This window comes from Macaca thibetana, chromosome 4, assembly GCF_024542745.1.
Source record: "Macaca thibetana thibetana isolate TM-01 chromosome 4, ASM2454274v1, whole genome shotgun sequence".
In the NCBI taxonomy this organism is placed as follows: domain Eukaryota; kingdom Metazoa; phylum Chordata; class Mammalia; order Primates; family Cercopithecidae; genus Macaca; species Macaca thibetana.
In genome coordinates, this window is record NC_065581.1 from 112,063,844 (window position 1) to 112,090,700 (window position 26,857).

General features: G+C 38.2%; 1 protein-coding gene across 19 annotated transcripts in view; it reads left to right on the top strand.

The window, feature by feature from the left end:
- The window catches only part of SYNE1 (spectrin repeat containing nuclear envelope protein 1), a 530,910-nt gene that overhangs the window by 472,363 nt on the left and 31,690 nt on the right, over nt 1-26,857 (top strand). For 18 of the 19 annotated variants that reach the window (XM_050786838.1, XM_050786854.1, XM_050786847.1 and 15 more), the window contains 4 exons: nt 3,195-3,361; nt 15,810-15,972; nt 24,368-24,555; nt 25,417-25,567. In XM_050786838.1, coding sequence (XP_050642795.1) covers nt 3,195-3,361; nt 15,810-15,972; nt 24,368-24,555; nt 25,417-25,567 — 669 coding nt within the window. Of the gene's footprint in view, nt 1-3,194; nt 3,362-11,184; nt 11,992-15,809; nt 15,973-24,367; nt 24,556-25,416; nt 25,568-26,857 lie in introns of those variants that run through there. The other variant, XM_050786858.1, reaches the window with a different exon arrangement.

The following is a 26,857-nucleotide window of genomic DNA, read 5'->3' on the forward strand; positions in this document are numbered from 1 at the left end:
TCTAGAGGCTGATGCAGGGGATTCACTTGACCCTGGGAGGCAGAGATTGCAGTGAGCAGAGATCGCGCCACTGCACTCCAGCCTGGCGACAGAGTGAGACTCTGTCTCAAAAAAAAAAAAAGCATCCAACATAAAATAAACTTGCACGAAAAGACCTGCTTTACACGTAAAATATATAGGATACTTGCAATTTGTGATGAAATAGAGCATCTACTATTCAGTTCAGTATTTGGGGCTCTTAGCTACCTGTTCTGTAGGAATCTTTTCTATGTATTATTTTTCTTTCCTTTTTTTTTTTAGTTTCTTGTGTATTTTTGTTTGTTTGTTTTTAAAAAGGTAAAGTCACTAGAGAGAAACTGAAAGAAAAGATTCTTAAGATAAATTGAATTGATATTTTCTCTCTAAAATATGGTTTGTAGACCATAGATAGGAATTAAGAGTTTCCTGATAATTTCGGCTTCATATTATTTTAAAGGTATGTATATATTATCAAATTATTTTACATATTCATTTGGATCCAGAACATTTCTGATGTCTGTATAAAGCTGATCAAATTTACTAGCATTTTACAATTTTTGATGATTTCGGCCGGGTGCAGTGGCTCACGCCTGTAATCCCAGCACTTTGGGAAGCAGGACAGGCGGATTACCAGAGGTCAGGAGTTCAAGACCAGCCTGACCAACACAGTGAACCCCATCTCTACTAAAACTACAAAATATTAGCCGGGCATGGTGGCACATGCCTGTAGTCCTGGCTACTCAGGGAGCTGAGGCAAGAGAATCACTTGAACCCAGGAGACGGAGGTTGCAGAGAGCCGAGATTGTGCCACTGGGCTCCAGCCTGGGTGACAGAGCAAGACTGTCTCCAGAAGAAAAACCAAAAAAAAGAATTTGGTGATTCCAGTGTTGTTTCCACAGTGTTTGTGAACAATCAGTGATTTTAATGTTATTTTAGTTTGTGCTTGTCGTTAGTAGATATCACCATCTAATGTACAATGTATTTTTTGTATTTACTTATTCATTGTCCAAGTGGAGACCCCACTGATCTGTCAGCTTTACAGGAGCATGGGCTTTGTCTATTTTGTTCATTGCTATATCCACTGCACCTGAAGCAGTACCTAACTTCTCATAAGCACTCAGCCAGTATTTACTGCATCAACAAATTGTAGCTTCCTTTATTCTGAAAAGAAATACAAATGATTGTTAAGAAAAATTATTTCTATCCATATGCACACAGTCCAAGAGGATTTATCCATTGGATCAATCCAAATGAATAAGCATTTGTTTACTTGGTATTGTAAACATTAAAATTCTTGGCTGACATGATACAGATTTCATTTTAGCATCTGCTCACGGTTGCCCTTTGCTAAGTTGCTGGGTGTCAGAGAATGCTATCAGTGAATGATTAATGCACTATAGGTAGTAGAGTAAAATTTGCTATAGAATAAATTTTGATTAAATTTGTCTCTATTCTCATTGCTTTTTTTACTAAATTTAGGATGTATAGATATACATCCTAAAGTATGGGAAGTGTGAGAGTGTGGGGAAAAAAACCATCTCTTTAACAATCTATAACCATAACTTAAAATTTAGAAAAATTTCAGCTTTTCATATAGATTGTATTACATTATTTGGCACAATGTTAGGAATATTATTTAAAATGTTAACTATCTACCTTGTATATTAATAACTCATGGGTTTTTTTTAAAGGGCTTATGAGTTTTCCTCTTTGTGGCGTCTCTTTTGTAAAGGAAAATAACATCAAGGTTTGGTAATTTTGGCAACATAGAAAAAGGCAGTTGTCAACTGGAAAGTGCTAATAAGGTGAAGGAAAAAGAAAAAAAAAGAAAAAGACAATTCATTAAAAAAACTGAAGCCAAGATATTAGTGTCTGTTGGTATTAACACTCAAAAATAGTTTGATTTTAAAGACAATCCAAGAGGATTATTTTACTATAAATACTTTTTAAGTCTTAAAGTAATTCCTTGAAAGAAACACTTCTCAATAAAATCATCTCAAATGTTTGCTGAAATATTATAATATTAATAAATGCATTCAATGTATTGGTCTTTGAATCCCATTGTGTTGAAATAACATAAAAAGGAGGGTGGGCGGGGCTGCAGGCATGAGGACAGCAGTCAGCCCTGGAATGGAATAAAATTTTGTTGGTCCCTACCATTCCTTTGGGGCCCTTAGGCTTAGGTAAATGACTTGGGAGGATAGCTCTGTTACTACACTAACTTTAGAGCAAGAGAAGGTTAAAATGTTCACACTCATATAATACCCGTCTTCATGTATTATTTTGCTGAGAAACTTTTTATTACGTAACAGGAGCGTAAGCCAAAAATAAAAAAGTTGATCCTAAAGACTGGATCCTGTCACTGTGGCAAGAGAGTAAGAGGGTCATTGGGGATAGCAGTGGCGGTGGGGGGGAGGGGACTGTCCTTTCATGTCACTTAAATCACACCATTTCGTGCTTATCTCTTGCAAGTAGACCATATGGAGTCTGTCCTCTTTAACTCAAACAACTTAAGAGAAGCTAGCAGAGAAAGTGAGTAAATCAAGAAGGTTTGAAGCCCATTGATTCTCTATAATTAATAGTTATTATTACTGAAAGTTAATTTATCATTGATTTATTTTACTGCAAAATACTGACATTGTATAGAGGATAGCTCTTTTAAATGAAGGAACTCTTTTAAAATACTCCACACAAATAACATAATAGACACACACAGTCACATTTACATATATACATGTATATCAATTGCATATGTATGTGTGTGTGTGCATTTCATAAGTCTCTCGGCAACTATTTGTATGAGAATTTATTCTAAGTATAACATCAGGTTAGTGTTGAGAGAAATAAGGTATAATTTCCCAATACTAAAATCCTTTAAGCTTTATATTTTATATCTATCTTGTATTGTTTTTAATATGTATTTCAGGTAAATAGGAAGCAGCATCCTATTTATTTCGAGAACGTCTATATAAAAATTCAATCCCAACTCTGCATACATACCGAAAATAATAGGCACTACTAATACTTGTGCACACGGGCTGATGTCCACATGGTATTCCTATGCTCAAACTATTTCCAAGCAGTAGAAAACAGTAATTATCATGTTTCTAGTAGAGCCGGGCTGGATGCATTAAGAATATGCTTTCTGACCTCTGTGATTGCTATTTATTACACAGGATTATCAAGAGGAAATTGCTGTTGCTCAAGAGAACAAAATACAGCTCCAACAAATGGGAGAACGACTTGCTAAAGCCAGCCACGAAAGCAAAGCATCTGAGATTGAATACAAACTGGGAAAGGTTAACGACCGGTGGCAGCATCTCCTGGACCTCATTGCAGCCAGGTAAAGAGGACCTGAGTCAATAGGACACGTGTAGGCAGCATTTTAAAGCCTTTCAGTCTGCCTTTCATCAGCCAAAGATAATCCAATAAATCAGTCTCTCTTTCTGGGTTATCTCAGCATTTTCAAAACTGTTCGTGCTCCTCTCATAATTGGCACTTTCGTTACCTTGAAAATTCTCCTCTTATTTTATAAATGTTGTGTTGTTTGTATGTAGCTGCAAGAAAGAGAGAGAGAGTCATATCTAAACAAAACTCATTCCCAAGAGAAAATTCTTTATTTTAGGGCTTCATGGGTATTCAAACTCCTATCAGGAAGAAACTGCTGACCGGTATTTGTGGAGAGTGGTTTTGTCTGCAGTAGCCAAAAAAAAAAAAAAAAAAAAATTACTAGTTAGCAAGGTATGGAAATAAATCTGATTATTGCCACTCCGCTCGGTTGTAAAAATCAGCTGCTGCATTACAGTAATGAGCTTAGTGGTAACTATAAGCCTTTGCCTCATACCTAAGAGGAATATTATGCCCACTTTCTGTTGTAGAAGGGTAGGGTTGGGCAAGAGAGATGAAAGTCATAAAGAAAAATATATGAGGGTATTTACTAGCAATATAAAAGTCTAATATGAATGATGCACTATGTTATAAAAATGCTCTATGCTATTAATATAAAAAGGAGTGAATTTGGCTTCATGTTGGAACTTAGGCACCCTGAGGTCAGGAAACTTCCTCCATTATATTCACTATATATTACAAGCACTGGGAACCGTGCCTAAATATGGATTCAATGAATACTTCAATGCATAAATGAATACTTGAATATTTGAGTAAATGTTCTTCATGGCAATTAGGAGAGCTGGAAGGTTACAAATGGTGCCATTTGAAGTCTATCCCACAATACACTTTTAAAATCTGGGTTTCTTTTCTTGGCCATGCTGCATAAAAGTGAACGTGAAACAATGTCCTTTCCATACCATGTGCTCACCAAAATCGCCTGTGGGCGTCACAATTCTGTATGCTGATTTTGAACACATTTCATATATTTCTTTTCTATAAGAGAGTTACCAAAAAGTATCCAACTCAAGAAAGTGAGATTATCATTTATTTCTGTGGCAGTGAAACAAAATGGAATAAATGTATATCAACTTTTTATTTATTTATATTTATTTATTTAGTTTTGAGGTGGAGTCTTGCTCTGTGGCCCAGGCTGGAATGCAGTGGCACAATCTCAGCTCTGCAACCTCTGCCTCCCAGGTTCAAGCAATTCTCCTGCCTCAGCTTCCCAATCGCTGGGATTCCAGGCGTATACTACCACACCTGGCTAATTTTTGTATTTTTAGTAGAGATGGGGTTTCACCATGTTGGCCAGGCTAGTCTCAAACTCCTGACCTCAGGTGAGCCACCCGCCTCGGCCTCGTGAAGTGGTGGGATTACAGGTGTGAGCCACCGCGCCCGGCCTCAGCTTTTTAAATGTTTAACCATAGCACTGATACAGCTAACATTTATTGAACACTTTGCTCGTTCCAATGATCACACTGCAGGTTTCATATGCATCTTTTCATGTGTTCACAATGGCCTTTGAGGTGCCCTTATCATTATGCCCATTTTACAGATGCAGGGGCTGAGGTTGAGGCTTGTCCATCATCACGCACATGTTGCGTGACACAGCCTGTGCTCAGACTCCAAAGCCCGTGTCCTAGAGTGCTATGCCCTCCTGCGTCTCAAATTGGTGACTTCCTTTTCCCTGTTAGAGAGAAGACAGTTACATGGAAGATAAGTTCTGTTTTTGATCTCGACAATCTAATTTCACAGTTCTTTGTAAAGTACTTACAATGTGACAGTGACTATGAGAGTCAAGATAAAATGACAGAACTGAAGGAGAACTTCTCCTTTCAGAAGTTCAGGATGGGACTGGAGTAAAACAATGAGATAAGTAGGAGCTCTGGAAAAGGCACTGTAAAGAGGTGGAAATAACAGTTTAGCTCAAATTGGTCTTGGAGTTTCGACAAGTGTGTATTTTAAAATCCCAATGCTGTGTTCAGTCCCACTTCTCACTCACTAAAATGATAACAAAATCTTGTTTCAGAAGAAGGAATTGAAGTCCTTCAAGCTATAAATATCCTTGTTAGGGAAACTACCTGTTTGGTAAATATCCCCTGGGGAGTTTTTTGGTCAAATTTGACTCATAGATTGATTGACATTTCCACGTAATCCAGTTAAACTAGTTAATATTCTTTTCTTACTTGTAGTGGCTCAATGATGTGGAGAGTAAGGATGCACTATGTCAAAGATATTTTAAATCAGATTTAATGTAATCTAGTCATAAGCAGCTAACTTGGTGTATGCCCAGCTATGAGCCGACATTACAGCAAATGAGTTTGCTGCTTTCTCCTTGAATTCACATTTATTTATAACATATTTTGTCTGGCTGTTCAGTGGAGAATTTTCTAGATGTTAATTGTTCACTTTGCCAAAAGACATATTAATAAATTTCAATCAATTACATGTTTATAAGGTACCCATGCTTCTCACTGTAGTCACTTATATAATACTAATTTTTGTTTCCTCTTACATAAAGTCTCAGAATTTCCAGATAAAATTCCACAGGAGATTTTTGTATATATGTTGCCTGTTTCTAATTGCCTCCTTCCAAATTAGACTAGATGAGGCACTGATCATTGAGCCATCCTGGAGTTTAGCACCACGTTAGAGTCACAGTCTCCTTTGCAGCTTCTCCTGAAAGACACCCGGCCGTCACGTCTGCATTCTATTCCCTTGTGTATTGCTGCTTCGTTAGTGCACAGACTGGATGCATGTCTTCCACACCCATCCTCAACTGTGAACTGCCAGCTGAAGTATTAGGTTTCTGTGATTCAGTCCATTCACCACTCTTCCCTCTTCCAGCGCTGATGCACTAAAGCAAAATATAACCCAGTGTATGCCTTTCGACATTTCTGTGCTGTGTTGGTGCTCTTGTGAGAATGGAGAGGTTACTTTTGAAGATAATATTTTTAGGTGAACATCTCAGCTAATAGAAACATGAGCTATGGACGCGGTGGCTCATGTTTGTAATCCTAGCACTTTGGGAAGCTGAGGCCGGTGGATCACTTGAGGTCAGGAGTTCGAGACTCGCCTGGCCAAGATGGTGAAATCCAGTCTCTACTAAAAGTACAAAATTAGCTGGGCGTGGTGGCAGGCCCCTGTAATCCCAGTTACTCGGGAGGCTGAGGCAGGCAGAGAATTGCTTGAACCAGGGAGGGAAAGCTTGCAGTGAGCCGAGTTCCCACCACTGCACTCTAGCCTGGATGACAGAGCAAGACTCCATCTCAATAAATAAATAAATAAATAAATGAAAATAAAAAATAAATAAATAAAAATAAAAAATAAATAAATAAAAAAAAAGAAACATGAGCTAGGTCTTTAATATTCAATCACAGAAGCAAAAAAAAGAAAAAAAGATTTACTGATAACCTATTACATACATAAAAAGAGAACGCATAATTTAGAGTCAACTTGACATCGCCATCAGTTTAACTTAGATTACTCTGAGAACAAAACAGATGTGCTTTGTACTGAGTTTTTAAATTGTGTTGTCAAGCATTGTCAGTTTTTTAGGACAACAAAAGTTGTTCAGTTACTTTTAGGGCTCAGTGGATAATGTTCTAGTATCCTTTGCATACTATCTAGATCTTCTCTGTAATACAGCAGTCACTAGCTACAGATGGCTATTTACATTACAGAATATTTAAATTAACTGAAATGGAATAAAATTAAATTATTCCTTAATTTTAATTATGGTCAGTTGCACAGGCCACATTTTAAGTGGTCAATAACCACATGAGGCTAGTGGCTACCTTATTGGACCCCGTACAATGCAGAACATTTTTATCCTCTCAGAAATTTCTGTTGTTCAGCAGTGGCCGAGATAATTAAAAGTACCTCTGAGCCGTTGGCTTTTATTAACAGTCAGCATAAGAAACTGTCATTGGTGACATATGACTCTAATTTCTGTAAAACTGCCTTTAAGAATACTGGCTCTCGTTTTGTCAATGAATCCTGTGCGGAATATCCACATAGCAATTTCTCTAGCGCTCAGGGCTAAAAGGAAATCTGTCTTTTAGTATTAATTCTTCAGTGCTGCTTATCACAGACAATGAATTGTGTAACATTTCTCATCTTAGCATCTAGGAAGGTCAAATTCAACTTGTTTACTCTGTTGTGATGATTTGGGGGCAGGGAAGTGGGTAACTGGACCTTGTGATAGTGAAAATTCTTTTTCTCTCTGCTAAACCTAAATCCCCATCACCAAAGCAAAAGCATACTTTAGTTATTTGGCTCTTATCTATTTGGTTTTTTTTTTCAGTAGCAGCTTTTTTGGGGATATAATCCACATGCCATATAACTTACCTATCTAAAGCATGTAATTCAGTGAATTTAGCATATTTATAAAGCTTTGCATATATTACTCTAATCAATTTTAAAACACTTTCATCAGTCCCAAATAAAAACAGTTACCCATTAGCTGTCACTCATTTTTCCCTCCTCTTCCTTCCCCACTTCTCCCAGCCCTAGGAAACTACTAATCTACTTTCTGTTTCTACATGTGTACCTGTTCTGAATAGTTCATATACATAGATCATATACTATGTGGCCTTTTGTGACTTGTTGTTTTTAATCTCTATATTTATTATAATTGCCTCAACATTTTGTAGGAGTAGAAACAAACAATTTTTTAAAATTATTGAATGCCTACTGTATATGAAGTACTATGCTTCTTGCTATAGGGCAGAGGTTGGCAAATGTTTTGTATAGAGGACCAGATAGTAAATATTTTTAGTTTTGTGGGCCAAATAGTCTCTGTTGCTATTAGCGTGTTGTTATAGAGTGAAAGCAGCCATAGAAAATCTGTAAATAGAAAACCATGGCAGTGCTCCAACAAAATTTTATTTACCAAAACAGGTGACCTGCTCTAGGGATATAAAGATGGGAAAGAAAATGGTCCCTAACCAAATAAGTGTCATAATGCAAGTACACAAGGGTTCCTCACTGCAGGGCCTCTTCCTTTCTATTCTCTCTTCCTGGGCATTCTCTTGCCTGCCCCTGGCCTGGCCAGCTCCTGATTGTTCTTCGTGTTTTTCCTTCTCTCCAGGTTAGATCAGATTCTTCTTATCGGCTCAGTAGGCTTCTCTTTCATAGCATTTCCCTGAACTATTTGAAATCTTGTGTGATCAGTCATTTTAAGCCAGTTTTCTCTACTAAAATGTAAGTGTATCTAACTTTGATCACCATAGTAATCCCAGCTCTTGACCTTGTTCTTTGCACATAGCAATCACTCCAGTATTTGCTGAGTTTCTCAAATCTAAGCCACAGGGTGGAAAGTGTATGCACACAAATGAGAGCATACACAAAGCAAAGCATTGGCTTCGGTCTTCAGCTGCCTGAGTCATAGTGTGATTCTGCTTCACCAACTTGCTTATCTTCTCAGCACCTTGGTTACCACATGTATAAAATGAGCATCATAATAGTAGCTAGCTCAGAAGAATGATTAGAAGAACTACATGAAATGGGACCTGTAAACCATTGTATTAGCCCATTTTCATGCTGCTGATAAAGACATACTCGAGACTGGGTAATTTATAAAGAAAAAGAGGTTCAATGGACTCACAGTTCCACATGACTGGGGAGGCCTCACAATCATGGTGGAAGGCGAAAGGCACATCTTACATGGTGGCAGACAAGAGAGAATGAAAGCCAGGCAAAATGGGAAACCCCTTATAAAATCATCACATTTCATGAGATTTACTCACTACCACAAGAACAGTCTGGGGGAGACCACCTCCATGATTCAATTATCTCCCATCGGGTCCCTTCCACAATGCATGGGAATTATGGGAACTACAATTCAAGATGAGATTTGGGTGGTGACACAGTTAAACCATATCAACTGCTAAGCATAGAATATGTTCAATAAAGGTCAGCTGTCATCCCAGAGGGAGTTCGAAGGCTGTGGAGGTAAAACACATATGCAGTACAAGCAAGGCTTTGTGAAGTTCCTAGCAGCTGCCTTCAGGAGGACTTTCAGTTTAAAGGATGTTCTACCCACATTGGAGGTCAAAAGAAATTAAATTCTTGGAATTCATGGCTGGTATTACCTAAGGGTGTTCGAGTTGGAAGGTGCCTGGGAAGGATCAGGAATGCATTGATGCGATGAGCACAGAAATGGCACAGAACTAATCAAGAGGCCTGAGTTTAGTCCACCTAGTTCCTGCTGTGTGGCCCAGGTCTCACTAAATAACTTCTCTGAGCCTCAAGTTACTCATTTTCAAAGTGTTAATGAAACTAGCTGTCACATCTCCAATGAGAAAATGCAAGGGAAAGGACCGTGTATACTATAAAACACTATCTATGCCAGTCTCATTCTTTTAAAATCCTGCGGAGTATTCCATAGTGTAAATATACCACAACTTACCTAGGATTTTCTGTATCAATGAACATTGCGATTTTTGCTATTTCAATAATTATATCTTTAAAGCTTTGCCTTGTCTCATATTTAGTTCATTGGTATAAATATATTATGCTAACAATAATAAGCATGAAAAAAACTTCAAAATTTTTAACTCCATGAGGAAAACTAAATAAGGTAAAAGAAATTAAACTAAAGAAATTATGACAATAAAAAGTTTTGAAGATTTCAGGTTTTTTAAAATGTTAGTAATAATCAAGAAAAAAACAAAGTTGCCTATAATGATGGATTCATAACCAATATATTTCTTTAATCACAGCTCAAATATTTTCATTTCTGATTACTAAAAATAATATATTAATATAAGAAGAATGATCGTTTTATAAAAGAATTCACAGTGTAATATCTTTAAGTACTATGTTTTCTAGAACTTATTTCTTATATAAAATACGATTTTCTTTAATTTTTTTTTTTTTTTTTTTTTTGAGATGGGTTTGCTGTGTCACCTAGGCTATAGTGCACTGGTGCAGTAATGGCTCACTGCAGCCTCAACCTCCTGGGCTCAAGCAGTCTTCCCCCCACCTCAGTACCTGGGACTACAGATGCATGCCACTGTGCCTGGATAATCTTTTGATTTTTTTTTTTTTTTTTTTTTTTGAGATAAGGTGTCACTTTGTCGCCCAGGCTGGCAGGTATATTTCCTTGTTTGTTTGTTTTTTGTTTTTTTTTTTTTGAGATGGAGTCTCGCTGTGTCTCCCAGGCTGGAGTGCAGTGGCACAATCTCAGCTCACTGCAAGCTCCGCCTCCCGGGTTCCCGCCATTCTCCTGCCTCAGCCTCCCCAGTAGCTGGGACTACAGGCACCCGCCACCATGCCCAGCTAATTTTTTTGTATTTTTAGTAGAGACGGGGTTTCACTGTGTTAACCAGGATGGTCTCTATCTCCAGACCTCGTGATCTGCCCACTTCGGCCTCCCAAAGTGCTGGGATTACAGGCGTGAGCCATCAGTGTATTTCTTTTATAAAGAAAATGTGTTTCCTCTAGTGTTCTGTTAGAAAAACAATCAACTCACATGACCAGAACCAAATGCTTTGTTTTATTTTAGTTACAAATCATCATGTAGTCCTTTTTGGAAAGAACTTAGCAAATTTTCATTATTTATTTAATATTTATTATTTATTTGTGTGTAGTTTTTAATCCGCAAAAGGATTTAAAGCATCCAGCATTAGTCATATTTTATTAAATTATAGGAATTAATGATTTGGGGACTTATTTTCTTTAAAAGTATAAATTATTAAATTATCATATGCTTAGTGCAGAAAGTTTGGAAACTCAAAATTCATAAAAGAAAAAGAGTTACCTGAAGTCCCCCCAAGCAAATGAATTGTTATTTTTTTAATTTTCTTAAAATGAAGATGTTATTTTTCTCATCTTACATCATTTTTAAAGCACAAAAGTTTTGCATATGTAAGGGAGAATAATATTTCTTCATTATTTTTCCTGCCCAAATAGTCTACCCAAAGATAAAGAGCGTGTACTTTCCCACCTTCCCAAACAACTCCTAAAACTCTTGCATACACTACCGAGCTGGCATAGTGAACCCAAAAAAGAAGGAAGTTATTCCTTTTGCTACTGCCATTTGCTGTGCTTGTGGACATTTTGTTTGTTTGCAGTGCGATGATTTGTTTTCCTTAAATAGCCTTCCCCGCATAGCAAACTGCCCGCAAGAAAAGTTGACTGTCCTTACAGAACAGCAGAGTGCCTGCAGCCAACGTTGTTTTTGCTGTCCTTTCTTTAGACCTGTAGCTTCCTCCTCCTTACAGATTACACTGAGCTTTTTCCCCTTCTTACACTCGTGGCCTACATTCCAGGAGATCAAGCCTGGCACATGTTAATGAATGTAGGTTTTATTTAGAAACATGACCACTTGTCACTGCCCAGTGTCATATTATCGGGCAGAGACTACCAACATTTGTCTAGAGTGAACATTTTCATACTTCTATACACAGACAAGGGGAAACTTTCATCCCCACACAGGATATAGCCTTTTGCTCTGCAGAGTCTAACTTTTGCAAGTGGAAGCTTCATGGTGGTGGCAGAGGACCTGCGTGCTCTGAGGATGGCAGAGGACGGCTGTGTGGACGCAGATCTCCCAGATTGTAACTGCGATGTCACAAGGCAGGCATCTTCTTGAGTTTCTTCCATTGTACATAGCTTTCATGTTACGTGGGGTTTGTAGGATAGATGCTGGAAGCTTTAATCCAGAGCTGTTTTTGCCAATGTTACATGAAGAGGATTGGTGTTGGGAGATAGCTGGCCATGTGGACTCCCAAGAGTTATTTGTTGGTTTGTTTTCTAGTGCCTCTACTGGGCATGCAGAGCTGGATGAAAAGGTTAATGGACTTTATTATGACTCGGTATTCCAGTTGTCTCTGGAGCGTATGCGTCATACAAGGAGTATGGCTGGAGTAGAGAAGCTGAGACACAGGAAAGCAATCCAGAAAAAGACTCAGTTAGTCCATCATCTGCTATTTAAAGGATGGGCTTCTGATGAAACTGAAATTTAGCCTTAGCTGGTTCACAGCTTTGTAGTTGAAAGCTTTCCTTTCATTAAATAAAAATATTTCAGGGCTCTAGAAAATGTTGTGTGTTTGAGAAAGTTGCTTTTGTTTGTGCTTGTCAGTAAGTTTTAGTCGCTAATATAAAGCTTATAAAATATATGTGCGAAGTATACAGATTAATGTCTAAAATAGTAATTTAGCACATTATGCAAATGTTTAGTTCATTTTTTTTTAGTTAGAATAAAAATGTGACAGGAATTTTTATTTTTAACTTTTTAAAAATATTTTCCTTTTTCTGTATCATCCCTCAGATACATTTCTACAAATAAATAGGATTTACCCAATGGTAATTTTTGTTCTATTATATTTAGAATTTGAACTTTTTGTTTTGTTTTGGGTTACGGATATACTAAATTACTGTGAAGGAAAGTTGTGAAATATAGATACAATATATATAGATTTATAAGTATATGTGTGTAGGTACATATATACGTATATATATACGTATATATATGTGTGTTTGTATATACATGTTTCCGTGTTAAGAAGCTGGATATTTGCATTTCATAGTAGAATCCTTCTCAAGAAAGGTGAAGTGCCTGGACTGTGAAAGAACCATAAGCTGCGGGGACTTACAGATTTATCAAGCTGCTAAACTTACCCAGACATGTGACGTCTGCAAGTGTCTAATTTGAATGATAATCCTGGATGTTTACCAAAAGGAATGTTGCTCAGACTCCTCACGATGATAGATAAATAAAAATACTGTGACACTTTACCCAAAAATTATCTTTAAAGAAATAATGGAAAGAAACATGGAACATTTCTCTTAAAAAAAAAAGGGTGATCCCTGTCCTGCAAATAAATATCAAGTTTAATAAGCCAAGGCTTATGAATCCTACTATCCATGCCCTCCAGGCTCACATCTGCTCCCCCAGCACAGATGCACACTGCATTTTGCTATTTGTAGTAAAATACACTGTTTTAAAAAATGAAAAAGAACGGCTTAAATGTTCACCCCCATTGACTTTAGCAAATTTACACATTTGTTTGAAAGAGGAACTTGTCCCTAATGGACTATATGAACACACATTTCCATGTCATGATGCCCTTGACATATTGCATACTAACCGCTCTGACTTGGAACTCATTCAGTATTACAAAAGTTATCCCGTAATTTATTTTTCTAATGTAGATGGTCCTATGGAACAGTGTTTACTTGCATCCTTTTGTGCTTTGGATCTTTTGATCATATTTGTAAGTGAGTTTTGAACCAAGAAAATGAATAAATTTTAGTACTTGACAAATAGAGCATTGGCAAATGTTGAACCTAGAAGTAAAATTTAATACACACTTAATATCAGATAAAAAATTTTAAATGAAAACATGTTAATTAAATAAACACAATTCGCTTAGAATATTCATTATTAATGTTTAGCAACCATTTAAACAGTACCCGATTTAGTGCAAAGCACTGAGTTTAGCATGGCCAGGGTAGGGAAATAGCCAAATATGGAAATTCACATTTCCGGCTTTCCAAGGAACTTACCATGGAGGAGACCAATTAATGCATAAATAATACCAGGGAACTAAAATAAGGAAGGGAGGAAACAAGCACTTCGACCTCTAGTAAAACCCTAACGACATTACCATCCCCAAGCCTAGTAAGTGTTCAGATCCTACGAAATCTGAAGACAAGAAGCTGGTCATGTAGGAGAGGCTGCTGAAAAGACGTTCCTACAGAAGTAAAAGCAGGACAGACCTCTCTGTTCTGTGTGCCATTCTTCAGGCCTGTTCCAGTGGGTTTATTGATGGTAAAGTCTTCTTTCAGTCTGGGGCACTGTGGCCAGAGCCGTGTAAAATTCCATGTCCGTGCTGTGGTTGGTCAAACGTACTTCACAAGCTTTGTACCCAGTAGCCATAATAAAACTGTCATTCACTGACTGATGCCCAGATGAATTTTGTCTTAGCCATGAGAGAAATGTGAGTGAGTTGTATGTAAAAGTTCTTGGAAATAGTGTTCAAGGCCAATGCCTTGAAGTGTCTGGGGGACAGTGTACAATTTGTATTTACAAAGCTAATTGGGGAAATCTTATCTCAAGTGGAATTTTAAGTCATAATAAACAATGCAACATATTTTCATTTTCTACCAATAGAATATATTGTGAAATATGAACATAATTTTTTAAATACACATTTTTTAAAAGAATAAAAGGTAATGCTCCTAAGAGGGTTTTTACAAACTGAAAATGTTATTCAAATAGAAGTGTTATTAATTACAATTATTGAAATATAGATATTACTAACAGCTGACCATAGTGAAAATCCTTTAAGAGCATTTATATGACAGTGCTTTGAGGAAAAATGACAAAGAGGAAAAGCGATCATGTTGTCAAATGACTACATTTTCACTTGAGAGAGAAACATTGATTTATTGAAACTGAAACAGAAGTGATGATATCAATTTTAAACAACTAAAAATACATCAAAATGTTCAAAATACTTTGATTATGAGACATTTTCTTCAGAACAGTGTGTCTTGATCAGAGAAACATATCAGAACCATCTGGAGATGGTGGCTGGTAGTTGGCACCTGTGGTTTGAAAGCACCCTCCGCTGATTGTGTGACAATCCCAGCTTGAGAATCACTTCTTTAAAAGCCTGGAAGTAATGCGGGGGTGGGGGGGGAGGGGGAGCGAATATCTCATGACTGTAAGTGTAAGTTGTCAATCTTTGAGAACATTCTATTGCAGATCCCTGCCTTTAAATGTATCACAAACCTAGAGTTTTACAAGTCATGTTGCTCTTGACATATTTTCAAGAAGATAGATACCTCTTCAGTTGAGCCAAGATGACACCCTAACAGCTTGAAGTATTTTGCTCATCTGCTGTTTACCTCTGTTATGAGCAGTGCCAATTAGGTGGCCATGTTTCCTGAACCAAGAAGCGAGACTTATAGTCTAAAGATAGCAGCAATTTTTAAATAAGGGCACTAATAGATCATTGATCGTATGCTTATTATCACCATGACCTTTCTCTTTAGAGCAATCTGTGTACACTCAGCCATGTCAGGCTCTTAACAGGGACTCAATAATTGATTTTTGCTCTAAGTAGGTAGTAGTGGAGTTGAAAAATACTACCTGTGTTCCTTCCAAACCTGTGATCACACCCTGCTCACACTGGGAAAACCGTGTTCAAAACTAATTTATCTGTGCGCCTGTGCCCTGGACCCCTGCCTCCTCTGCATCCTTGCTCCATTGTCTGTATTCACCTCTAATTTCTATCCTCCTTTTTCTTCTGTCTTTGGCTTCTTCCACATGAGTTTCTAACTCTCTGCCTAGAAAGATTGTTAAAGCCCAGTGTTCTCCTCTGCACACGAGGGAAACATGAGTGGGCCTCTCGCTGAAGCGGGACGTTCCCCTTCTCTGCCCACAGGGTGAAGAAGCTGAAGGAGACCCTGGTGGCCGTGCAGCAGCTCGATAAGAACATGAGCAGCCTGAGGACCTGGCTCGCTCACATTGAGTCAGAGCTGGCCAAGCCAATAGTCTACGATTCCTGTAACTCGGAAGAAATACAGAGAAAGCTTAATGAGCAGCAGGTAAGACTTAAAATTGAAATGGAATTAGTAAGCCATGGAATAGCTGTCCTCCTGGCCAGGATGATGGGGTGGGCATGAGATGGTGCCTGGGGTTGGAAGGTCAAGAGGGAGCTAGGCAGGACTGGTGAGGAAGGGGGCTTTGCCTAGGCAGGCAATTGAGGCCAAAAGGTTTCATGTGACTGCAGAGTTCAGCCTTACAAAGATGCTTGTGCCATTGTACAGTTAGTGTCATCCATCCACCAAGAAGCCTTCTAAGATGGTAGGTAAGGCTGAGCTGCAATTATGTATCTAAAATAGTACTAACAGATTGACTTACTTATTTGAGAGTCACTAGACCTAGCCCACTACCATACACTTAGAAAAGAGTGAAAGGAGCACCGCTCATTTTTTGTCCTGTGTATAGTGTTTGGGGAAAGATTACAAGGCATACTTAGAATTTTTCAACTTGAAAAAATTTTGTTTTGCAAAAAGGATTACATGACCTGCAGATCGCACATTGTAATTCCACTTTCATGTGTGTAGCAAAGATAGAACATCTCACTGGCAGTGTACAACCCAACAAAGCAAAAAGGGATGATCCGGGAAAATGTATACAGAAGAAATTTTCACCTCCCATTCCCTCCCTCATTTATTTTTTTCTTTTTCTTTTCTTTTTTTTGGGGGCAGGGGTGGGGACAGAGTCTCACTCTGTTGCCCAGGCTGGAGTGTAGTAGTGTGATCTCAGCTCACTGCAACCTCCACCTCCCAGGTTCAAGCGATTCTCATGCCTCAGCCTCCCAAGTAGCTGGGATTACAGGCATGCACCACCATGCCTGGCTAATTTTTGTATTTTTAGTAGAGATGGGGTTTTGCCATGATGACCAAGCTAGTCTCAAACTCCTGACCTCGAGTGATCTGCCCACCCTCGGCCTCCCAAAGTGCTGGGATTACAGGCGTGAGCCACTGTGCCGGGCCCCCTCGTTTATTCTTACTAAGTGTATCAGACTCCAGTTGCCAGTAGCAAACACTGTAAGTTCCCCACTAGAGATATCGTTACTCCGTGCCTTTAGATTGCTTTGAATATTCTGTCCACACTCTGGTTCTCTCCATTACATTTAGGCCGTTTGCAGCAAAGTTGCTTAATTTTAAAGCGCTATAAAATGTAAATACCTCCTGTTTTTAAAATCTTATAGTTTATCTACTTACTTCATTTTACAGACTATTTAAGCCCATGAAATAGGTGTTAAAATACAGTTTTGGGTGTTGAGAGTTTTTTTAATATTAAAATTATCATTAAAATTTTTTTCTTTCTAATGAATACGTAATACTTGTACATCTGTGTGGGGTACAACATGATGCTTCAATGCATATTTGCATAGTGTAACAATCAAACAAACTGAGGTAATTTGATGACCATATCCATCACTTTAAACATTTATCGTTTCTTTGTAGTAACAATACTCAAAATCTTCTCTTCTAGCTATCTTGAAATGTACACTATATTCCATTGCTTTTAAAAAACTTGTTAGCAAGATATTTTTCAATTTTTATGAAATTAAAGTTTTCTGATGGGTGGTGATGTTTGAGATTCTGATGATTGAATTGTAGGGATCCTGGTTGGCATCCAGCTTCCCAGATTCTTGCAGAGAACATGGTAATGATGTGTACAGTGATGAGTTAAAATGTAAATGGCCGGTATTGTAATTTCGCAAGTGTATGAAAATCAACAAAATATCTAGTTAAATATGGCAAATTGATCATATGGATTCATAGCGCCACCTACTACTAAAACCCCAATAAAATGATAGTAGAGAGGGAAAAAGGTTAAAACCACAATGGCAGAGAGAACAGGAGAGAAAATGGTAGCGATGACAGACATCCAACATAGTTTTGTAAGATAGAAAGTGGATAGATCAGTGATGGTGTTGACAGAATGGAGGATGGAGAAAGTGGATTCATGCCACAGAGTTCCAGGAAGGCTCGGAAAGTGGAGATCAGGTGAAGCTGAAAGTAGAGTTGCCTGTTGAGCTGTAAAATGGAAGAGTACTTGAAAATCTGAATAAGGTGTGCTGAGACTGGCAGATTCCTCCTAAGCCCAGCCAGCCAGGGAACTCTGCTTCCTTTACTCAGGCAGAAGACCAGATGATTACTCTCTGGAGAAGGCAAACCAGAAGGACTCTGGGTTTGGGGATGAGGACACCATGGAGGCTAGAGTCACTATGTTAAAAATGGGGAGATGATGTGAATGGCTCAGTACCAAATGGTCGGGCTCCCATCCCGCTTCCCCAGCTTGGCTCCCACTATGTCAGTACCCAGGCTCCCACCCTAGCCAGGAGATTGGAGCATCCTTTCTGGAGAACTGACCAGACAAGAGAAAAGTACCTTCAATTAGTGATACTTAAGGTAACCCAGCAAAGGCCAGACCCCTGCCTGACTCTCCACGGGGAAGCCTCCCGATTGACATACTTTAGGTGCATACGCAGCTTCTACAGCTGGCTCATTCTTGAACATGTGTGGGTAGGCAAGAATCCTCACCGCTTAAGAAAGCTTCTACCATTAAGAAAAGACCAAAATAAACAGAGGGAAATAAAGAAAGGCGCAATCAGAGGAAACACGTTGTAGAGAGAGGAAGAAAATGTAAACAAAACAAAACAAACAAACTCACAGAAATGAGACGTTTTGCATTCATAAAATGAAAGGCTGCCATTTTTCTTTAAAAAAGAGCTTTCAGAATGGAGACTGTCTTCCACAAAGTAAAACAGAAAGATTAATATATGAAAAACAGGAGAGAAATATAGACATAAACATAATAAAATTAACAATAATGCAAGAGTTTCAAAGTCCAATTCAATCATTTTGTAAAAGTCCCCCCCTAAAAAAAATAAAGAAAATGGAGAGGAGAAAATTACCATAGTAGTAATGTAATATATATAATATTATTAAATAATATATGTTTATTATTAAATAATGTAGTAATGTAATAAAATATATTTTATATATTATTAAGTATGTATTTATATCTTTTATTACATTACTACTATGTTAATTTTCTCCTCTCCATTTTCTTTATTCTTTTTTGGGAAGACTTTTATAAAATAACTGAATTGGATTTTGAAACTCTTGCATTATTGTTAATTTTATTATGTTTATGTCTATATTTCTTTGCTATTTTTCATATAGTTATCTTTTTGTCTACTTTGTGGAAGATTACACATATATGTGTACACACATTACACATATGTGTGTATGTATATATATTCATATATATATCTAAAATGAAAAACATGCATTTGCAGATTATAAGGGCCATATAAGTACCCAGGAAAATGTAAAACAAAGCAAAGCCACACTGTAAAATTGCAGACCACAAGGAATAAGGAGATCCTAAAGGTTTCCAGGATGAAATAAAATCTGGCTTCTCCGAAACAATACTGGAAGCTAGAAGACAATGGCTCTGCCCACAGAAAGCTGAGAAAAATTCTTTATAATTTAGAATTTTATATCCTGCCACTTAATATCTAAAAATTTTACCTCCTATGTACCCATTTGCAGGAAGCTAATGAAAGGTATGCTACATACACAAAAGTGAGAGGAAACTACACTTCATACTTGCTACACATGCTGCATGCTACTGTGTTGCATACGCTGCATATGCTACCTGCGCTAAAGCAAGAGGGGAAATGCTATTCAACTCAGGAGAAAGAAAAAGGGAATTCCCAGATTGAAGGTGCAGGAAAGTCCCTGGTGACAGCTGTACTGCAGCCAAGCCAGCACCTGTCCAGATGGGAGCAGGGGCTCTGGGTGCTCTAGGAGGGATGTTGCCAGGAGGAGCCAGGAGGGGCTAGAGTATCTGATGGGCTTAACCACTCTGGAAGGAGTTTTATTAGTTCCATAAGAGAGATAATAGAAGCAAGCATTATAAATTTGAGAGAAAGAGAGGATTGTAAAATCCAGGAAAAATGACTTATCAGGAGATCGAGACCATCCTGGCCAACATGGTGAAACCCTGTCTCTGCTAAAAATACAAAAATTAGCTGGGCATGGTGGTGCGTGCCTGTAATCCCAGCTACTCAGGAGGCTGAGGCAGGAGAATAACTTGAACCAGGGAGTCGGAGGTTGCAGTGAGCTGAGATCATGCCACTGCACTCCAGACTGGTGACAGACTGAGACTCTGTCTAAAAAAAAAGAAAAGAAAAAAGAAAAGAAACATAACTGTAGCATATTTTGTTCCTCAAATGTGAACAATATTAAATAACCATCATCATGAGAACAGTGATTATTACCCTAGCTCTAAGTTGTACTGTAACAGTCATTAGAGTTCAGTCAGCCATGTAGAAGTTTATTTCTTCCCTGCTAAAGAAGAATTCATAAAGTAATTACTAAAATGGACAAATCAAGCAGTAGCTATGTTACTTAGAAATAGAGAAGTTATATATTACTGAGAAATACAGAAATAGGTCGAATGTGGTGACTCACCCCTATAATTCTAATACTGTGGGAGGCCAAGGCAGAAGGATCACTTGAAGCCAGAAATTCGAGGCTGCAGTGAGCCATAATCACACCCCCGCACTCCAGCCTGGGTGACAGAGTAAGACCCTGTCTCGAAAAATGAAAAAGTGTAGAAGTAATACCAGAAGAAAGAGCCACAAGAGATGGAAATGGTTGCTGCTGAACAGGTGGGCTCCGGGGTGGAAAGCACTGCTTTATTCAGAACCTGCTAGTAGTTTTTTACTTTTTACTACATTAAATACGCACATATAGCTTTTTAATTAAATTTTAAATTAAAACTTTAAAAAAATCTTGTATACCAGTGGTTAAAAGTAAACTTTCTGGGTTCAGATCTTGGCCTCACTACATTCTCATATGATCTGATTTATAGAGCCCTGATTTATAGAATGCCAATCATCAGAGTACGCACCACACAGTGTGATTATACAAATTACTAAAAAGAAGCACTGAGCACAGTGCTTACCAAACACAAAGTCAGGGCTTGATAAATTTTATTTTAATCATGTCATAATTACTACAGTTTCCTTTGTGGAAAAATTTTAAGAATCATTCTGTCTCTACTAAAAACATAAAAATTAGCTGGGCATGGTGGTGTGCGCCTGTAGTCCCAGCTACTCAGGAGGCTGAGGCAGGAGAACTGCTTGAACCTGGGAGGGGGAGGTTGCAGTGAGTTGAGATTGCGCCACTGCACTCCAGTCTGCTGACAGAGCGAGACTCCGTCTCAAAAAACAAAGTTAAAGCTGAGCCTGAAACTTATTTGTCTTAGGGTACTTATGTATGGTTATAAATCCCCTCAAATCTTAGGGTTGCCATTTCACATATTGATTTTAACAAAAACTTTTGAGTATTTAGGGAAAATGAAATAAAAATGCTAACTTTCTTAAATGCATGGTTTATTATCCTTCCAACTGTATATCCTTGCACAAAATGTACTTTAAGACCTCAAATGTACTTGGTAATCTCATTTACAGAATTATTTGTCTTTGTGTTTATCTTTAAGCAAATACTAAGTTTAATTTTTATATTACTTTATTTTATATTTTTAGAACAGCAATTCATGTGACATACTCTTTCACGTAAGTGAAGGAGGTTATGTTAGAGATTTGAAAGGACTGTTTATAAAAATATAAATATTTTAGTAGAATTTATCATCTAGTGTCTAGTTTATAAAATCTCCAAAATGAATTAAAGGCACTGTTAGACATTTGACAATAGCTAGTGTGTTCGTACATGTTGTCAAGGGAAAAAAATAAGAGGAAGAGCAACACAAGAATTTAAATCCCAGGTATCTCCGTAAATTGAGGAATTTTTAGAGCAAGAGAAAAGCTAAGCAAATTCAAGAACTTCCTGATGAAAGAAAAGGAAAACACACTAAAGACATTGATGAATATCGCAAACAAAAAAATTATGCTGGTAGAGCTCATTTTTAATAATGGAACTTACTTGGAGTAAATGGAGTTAAAAGTTCAATAGAGAAAACAACGTACAATTTGGATTTACATTTTATACAGTTAAAATGAAGATTTCACGCTGTGGGACTCCAGGGAAATCCAGTGCTTTGCTTTTATCAGAAAACATTTTACTTCTATCCTACATTAAAAATTGCTCTACGCCAGGCGCAGTGGCTCACACCTGTAATCCCAGCACTTTGGGAGACCGAGGCAGGCAGATCACAAGGTCAGGAGTTCCCGACCAGCCTGGCCAACAGGGTGAAACCCCATCTCTACTAAAAATACAAAAATTAGCCAGGCATGGTGGTGGGTGCCTGTAATCCCAGCTACTCGGGAGGCTGAGGCAGGAGAATCAGGAGGAGAATCAGACAGGAGGTTGTAGTGAGCCAAGATCATGTCACTGCACTCCAGCCTGGTGACACAGTGAGACTCCATCTCAAAAAAAAAAAAAAAAGTTGTTCTCTGAGGAAGCTGCTGATGTCATGCATGATATAGTCCCTTAAATAGTATTTCTACATATTTGTGGGGTCCATATGATATTTTGTTACATGCATAGACTGTGTAATGATCAAGTCAGGGCATTTGGGGTATCCGTCACCTCTGGTATTTATTATTTCTATGTGTTGGGAACATTTCAATTTCTCTCTTCTAGCTACTTTGAAACATGCAGTACATTGTTGTTAACTATAGTTATTCTACTCTATCAAACATTAAAACTTATTCCCCCTAACTGTATGTTTGTATCTATTGACCAACCTCGCTTCATGGCCCCAAAACACTCTTCCCAGCCCCTGCTATCTGGCGTTCTACTCTCTCCCTGCATGAGATCAACTGTTTTAGCTCCCACATACAAGTGAGAACGTGTCATATTTCTGTTTTTGTACCTGGCTTATTTCACGTAACATAATGACCTCCAGTTCTATCCGTGTTGCTGCAAACAACGTAATTTCGTTTTTTTATGACCGAATAATATTCCATTGTGTGTGTGTGTATATATATATGTATATGTGTATATATATGTCACTTTTTCTTTATTTGTTCGTCCATTGATAACCATGTTACCTTTTAATGATGGTGGAATTAACTGTTTAAAAAAGAATGCAAATCAGCTGGGTGCAGCGACTCACACTGTAATCCCAGCAATTTGGAAGGCCTAGGTGGGCGGATCACCTGAGGTCAGGAGTTCAAGACCAGCCTGGCCAACATGGTAAAACCCTGTCTCTACAAAACTACAAAAATTAGCCAGGCATGATGGCGGGTACCTGTAATCCCAGCCACCTGGGAGGCTGAGGCAGGAAAATCACTTGAACCCGGGAGGCAGAAGTTGCCATGAACTGAGATTGCGCCATTGCTCTCCAGTCCGTGTGACAGAGTGAGACTCCATCTCAAAAAAAATAAAAAATAAAAAATTGAATGTAAATCTTTGGATCTTAAAACCCAGTTCTTGAGTGCCAGCTCTAGCACGTGCAGATATACAGGCCCTCAGTATCTATGTTTCTACATTGGTGGATTCCACCAACCGTAGATCAAAAGTATTTGGGAAAAAAATTGGATCTGCATTGAATATGTACAGACTTTTTATTCTTGTCATGATTCCCTAAACAATACAGTATAAGAACTATTTCTATGGCATTTACATTGTATTAGGTATTATAAGTAATCTCAAGATGATTTAATCTGTATGGAAGGATGTGCATAGGAGGTATGCAAATACTACAACATTCAATATCAGGGACTTAAGCATCCATGGATTTTGGAATCGGAGGAAAGTTCTGGAACCAATCCCCTGACAGATACTAAGAGATGACTGTATTGCATTGATTGATTGATTGGGATGAAAGTGATGTATTCGTGAAGTAGAGTCTGGGGCAAGATTCCTTTTTTTTTTCTTTTTGAGACGGAGTCTCGCTCTGTCGCCCAGGCTGGAGTGCAGGGGCTGGATCAAGCTCCGCCTCCCAGGTTCACGCCATTCTCCTGCCTCAGCCTCCCGAGTAGCTGGGACTACAGGCGCCTGCCACCTCACCTGGCTCGTTTTTTGTATTTTTTAGTAGAGACGGGGTTTCACCGGGTTAGCCAGGATGGTCTCGATCTCCTGACCTCATGATCCGCCTGTCTCGGCCTCCCAAAGTGCTGGGATTACAGGCTTGAGCCATGGCACCCGGTCAAGATTCATTTTTTATTGATTAAAGAAGTTAGTTTTACTCCTAGTATAGACTATTTCATTTGTTCAGTTTATATGTTGGCATTACTCACATAGCTAAAATATTTCTACATCCATTTTCTAGTACTTTTGAGCTTGCTGGATTTCATAAATGAGGTTCAAGAAATATCATACATTCAGGGAAATTAAATATTTGTCAAGGTGTAGCCTAACCATTTATCAACAGATGTTGCTTCAGTTTCTCTCTTCTGTATACATGTAATTGTTGAATAAAGCCTGTTGCGTTCCCCGGCAGGAACTTCAGAGAGACATAGAGAAGCACAGTACAGGTGTTGCATCTGTCCTCAACCTGTGTGAAGTCCTGCTGCACGACTGTGATGCCTGTGCCACTGATGCCGAGTGTGACTCTATCCAGCAGGCTACAAGAAACCTGGACCGGCGGTGGAGAAACATTTGTGCTATGTCCATGGAAAGGAGACTCAAGTGAGCTGGGATGCTGAAACAGGGAAGAGGAAAGACCAAAATGAAAATAAAAATCACCCAGAGTGATTCCACTGTTCACTCTTTCCTGTTGGTTACAATGTCCAAAAATAGCTGTGGCTTCCCAAACTTGCCATTATCTACATTTAGTTGGGAAAATAAGTAGGTATAAAAGTAATATATAAATATAACAAGCCAAGTTATGTCTGACTTAACAGTTTAAAAATAACACGGAAACGTAAAAGTACACCCTTGTCAAAGAAGCATAACATTTCAGAATGTGTGGCTGTGAAAACAGTGATGTTCTTCTATTAAAAATTAAATAAAAACACATTTATCTTTAAGCCCTGTGAAATTTAAGGTGGCAGAAAATCGTGCTGTGTTACAGAGTGACATCATGGCTGTGCTCTCTGGTAAACTGTTGAAAGCTTAATATTTGTCCTGCTGTCATAGATTGACTTTTGTCAGTGTGAGCTGAATGTTGGACTTCAATGGATTTTCAGACCTCGTTTTTATTTCCGTAAAACACTGGCATGAGTGCACACTGTAAACCTGCTGTTGCTTTTCTAAACTTGTTGCACACGTCCAAGGCAGCTCATGTGATGTGTTTATAATTTTCAATTGGACTAATTCAAAATCCAGAGCTGCAGGACATGTTTTTAAAAAAATAAAACAGCTGTTTTATTTTAGCTCAAACAGTTGTCTCTCTTGCGCTCTGGTCAAATTTGGCTCGAGCCGTGGTTATTGTTTGGCACAGCAGTTGCCTCTGCGGGCACCCTTAATCCAGTGGCAGGCATCAGACCGGGTTCTGGAGCAAAAGCAGCCTCCAATAATCAGATTCTGTTCTTTCCTTTTCTGCCCCAGAATCGAAGAGACGTGGCGATTGTGGCAGAAATTTCTGGATGACTATTCACGTTTTGAAGATTGGCTGAAGACTTCAGAAAGGACAGCTGCATTTCCCAGCTCTTCTGGGGTAATCTATACAGTTGCCAAGGAAGAACTAAAGAAATTTGAGGTGATTTATAATTCCAAATTTTTAATCCTTGTTTTGCTATTAAAGTAACCAGCTGGTAGTTGGAGTTCCAAGACCTAAACTAGTTGTTCACCACATGTTATCTGTTCAAATTGCTGGGTGAGGACTTTGCAGCCATCTTTGTTATGACCTCATAAGTAGGCAAAGAAGGAGGAAAAAGAGGTTTTCCCAAAAGATCTTGTCATGATTTTTATTTCAGAATTGTTCCACAATCAACCATCCTTTCTACGATTAAAATATGATGTTTTTATACTATAAAAATCTACCTTCCAAATACATTTTTGTATTTTCTTTACCTAATCGGAGTGTGTGTGTGTATGTGTGTGTGTGGTGTGTGTGTGTATTTGATAAAAGAGTTGGCTCTAGAACGGAATAAAACATTTTCATTATAATTCATTTCTAATTACACAGTGAAGAGTAGTACTGGTCTTGAGTCACCAAAACTTTTCAATTACACTGCTAACTATAAGGCTAACTTTTACTTTGAAAGTTACAAAATAGACGAAAATAGCTGTAGTGTAATCATATTCATAAAGAAGTCATCCAAGAATTGATTCCAGTACCTTGCCTGCTTGCACGATCTCGAGTCCACTCTGTCACTGCTGTACAATGAAGCTCTGACTTCTCCACTGCCTTTCCTTTTCATGGAAGACCTGACCTAGCCCCACCCTGACCATTTTTAAATGTGAAGGTGTTTTTCCTTTCAGTTCCCACTGCTAGGCAGTCGTGTGCTCAGACATGTTGACAGCAAAGAGTTCAGAAGCATTCTGACCGTTCTCGGTTGCTAATTCTGCCCCAAGTTCCTCGAGATGTTTAGAAATAAGACTAAAAATGCAATGAAATGTAGCTGCATTCATTTTTACCTTGTGACATCAGGTAACCAGGCATTTACTGAGGCCTATGATGGGAAATAGGAAGTTCCCTTTTTATTCTTATGGAGTTTAAAATCTCAGGGTTGTACATGGACAGCTATATGAATCTAGAAAAATGTTCAAATACTTTGTGAAATGAATGAATTACTCTGATGTCTGAGTGGTGAATGAATTTATATGCACTATACCACTAAATTAAAATAAGCAATGCTTTTATTCTTATATAAAAGATATTCCCTTAGAAAACTACTAGTAAAAAGCACAGTAAACTCTGCAGTAGATTCCAGGTCATCTCGACGTGAATGAATGTTAGTGGAAGAGCTGCTCAACTGCATCTTACCACACTCAGCTTCATAAAGGTTAAGACCTTTTATAATTAGCTTACACTGCAAAGCAGATT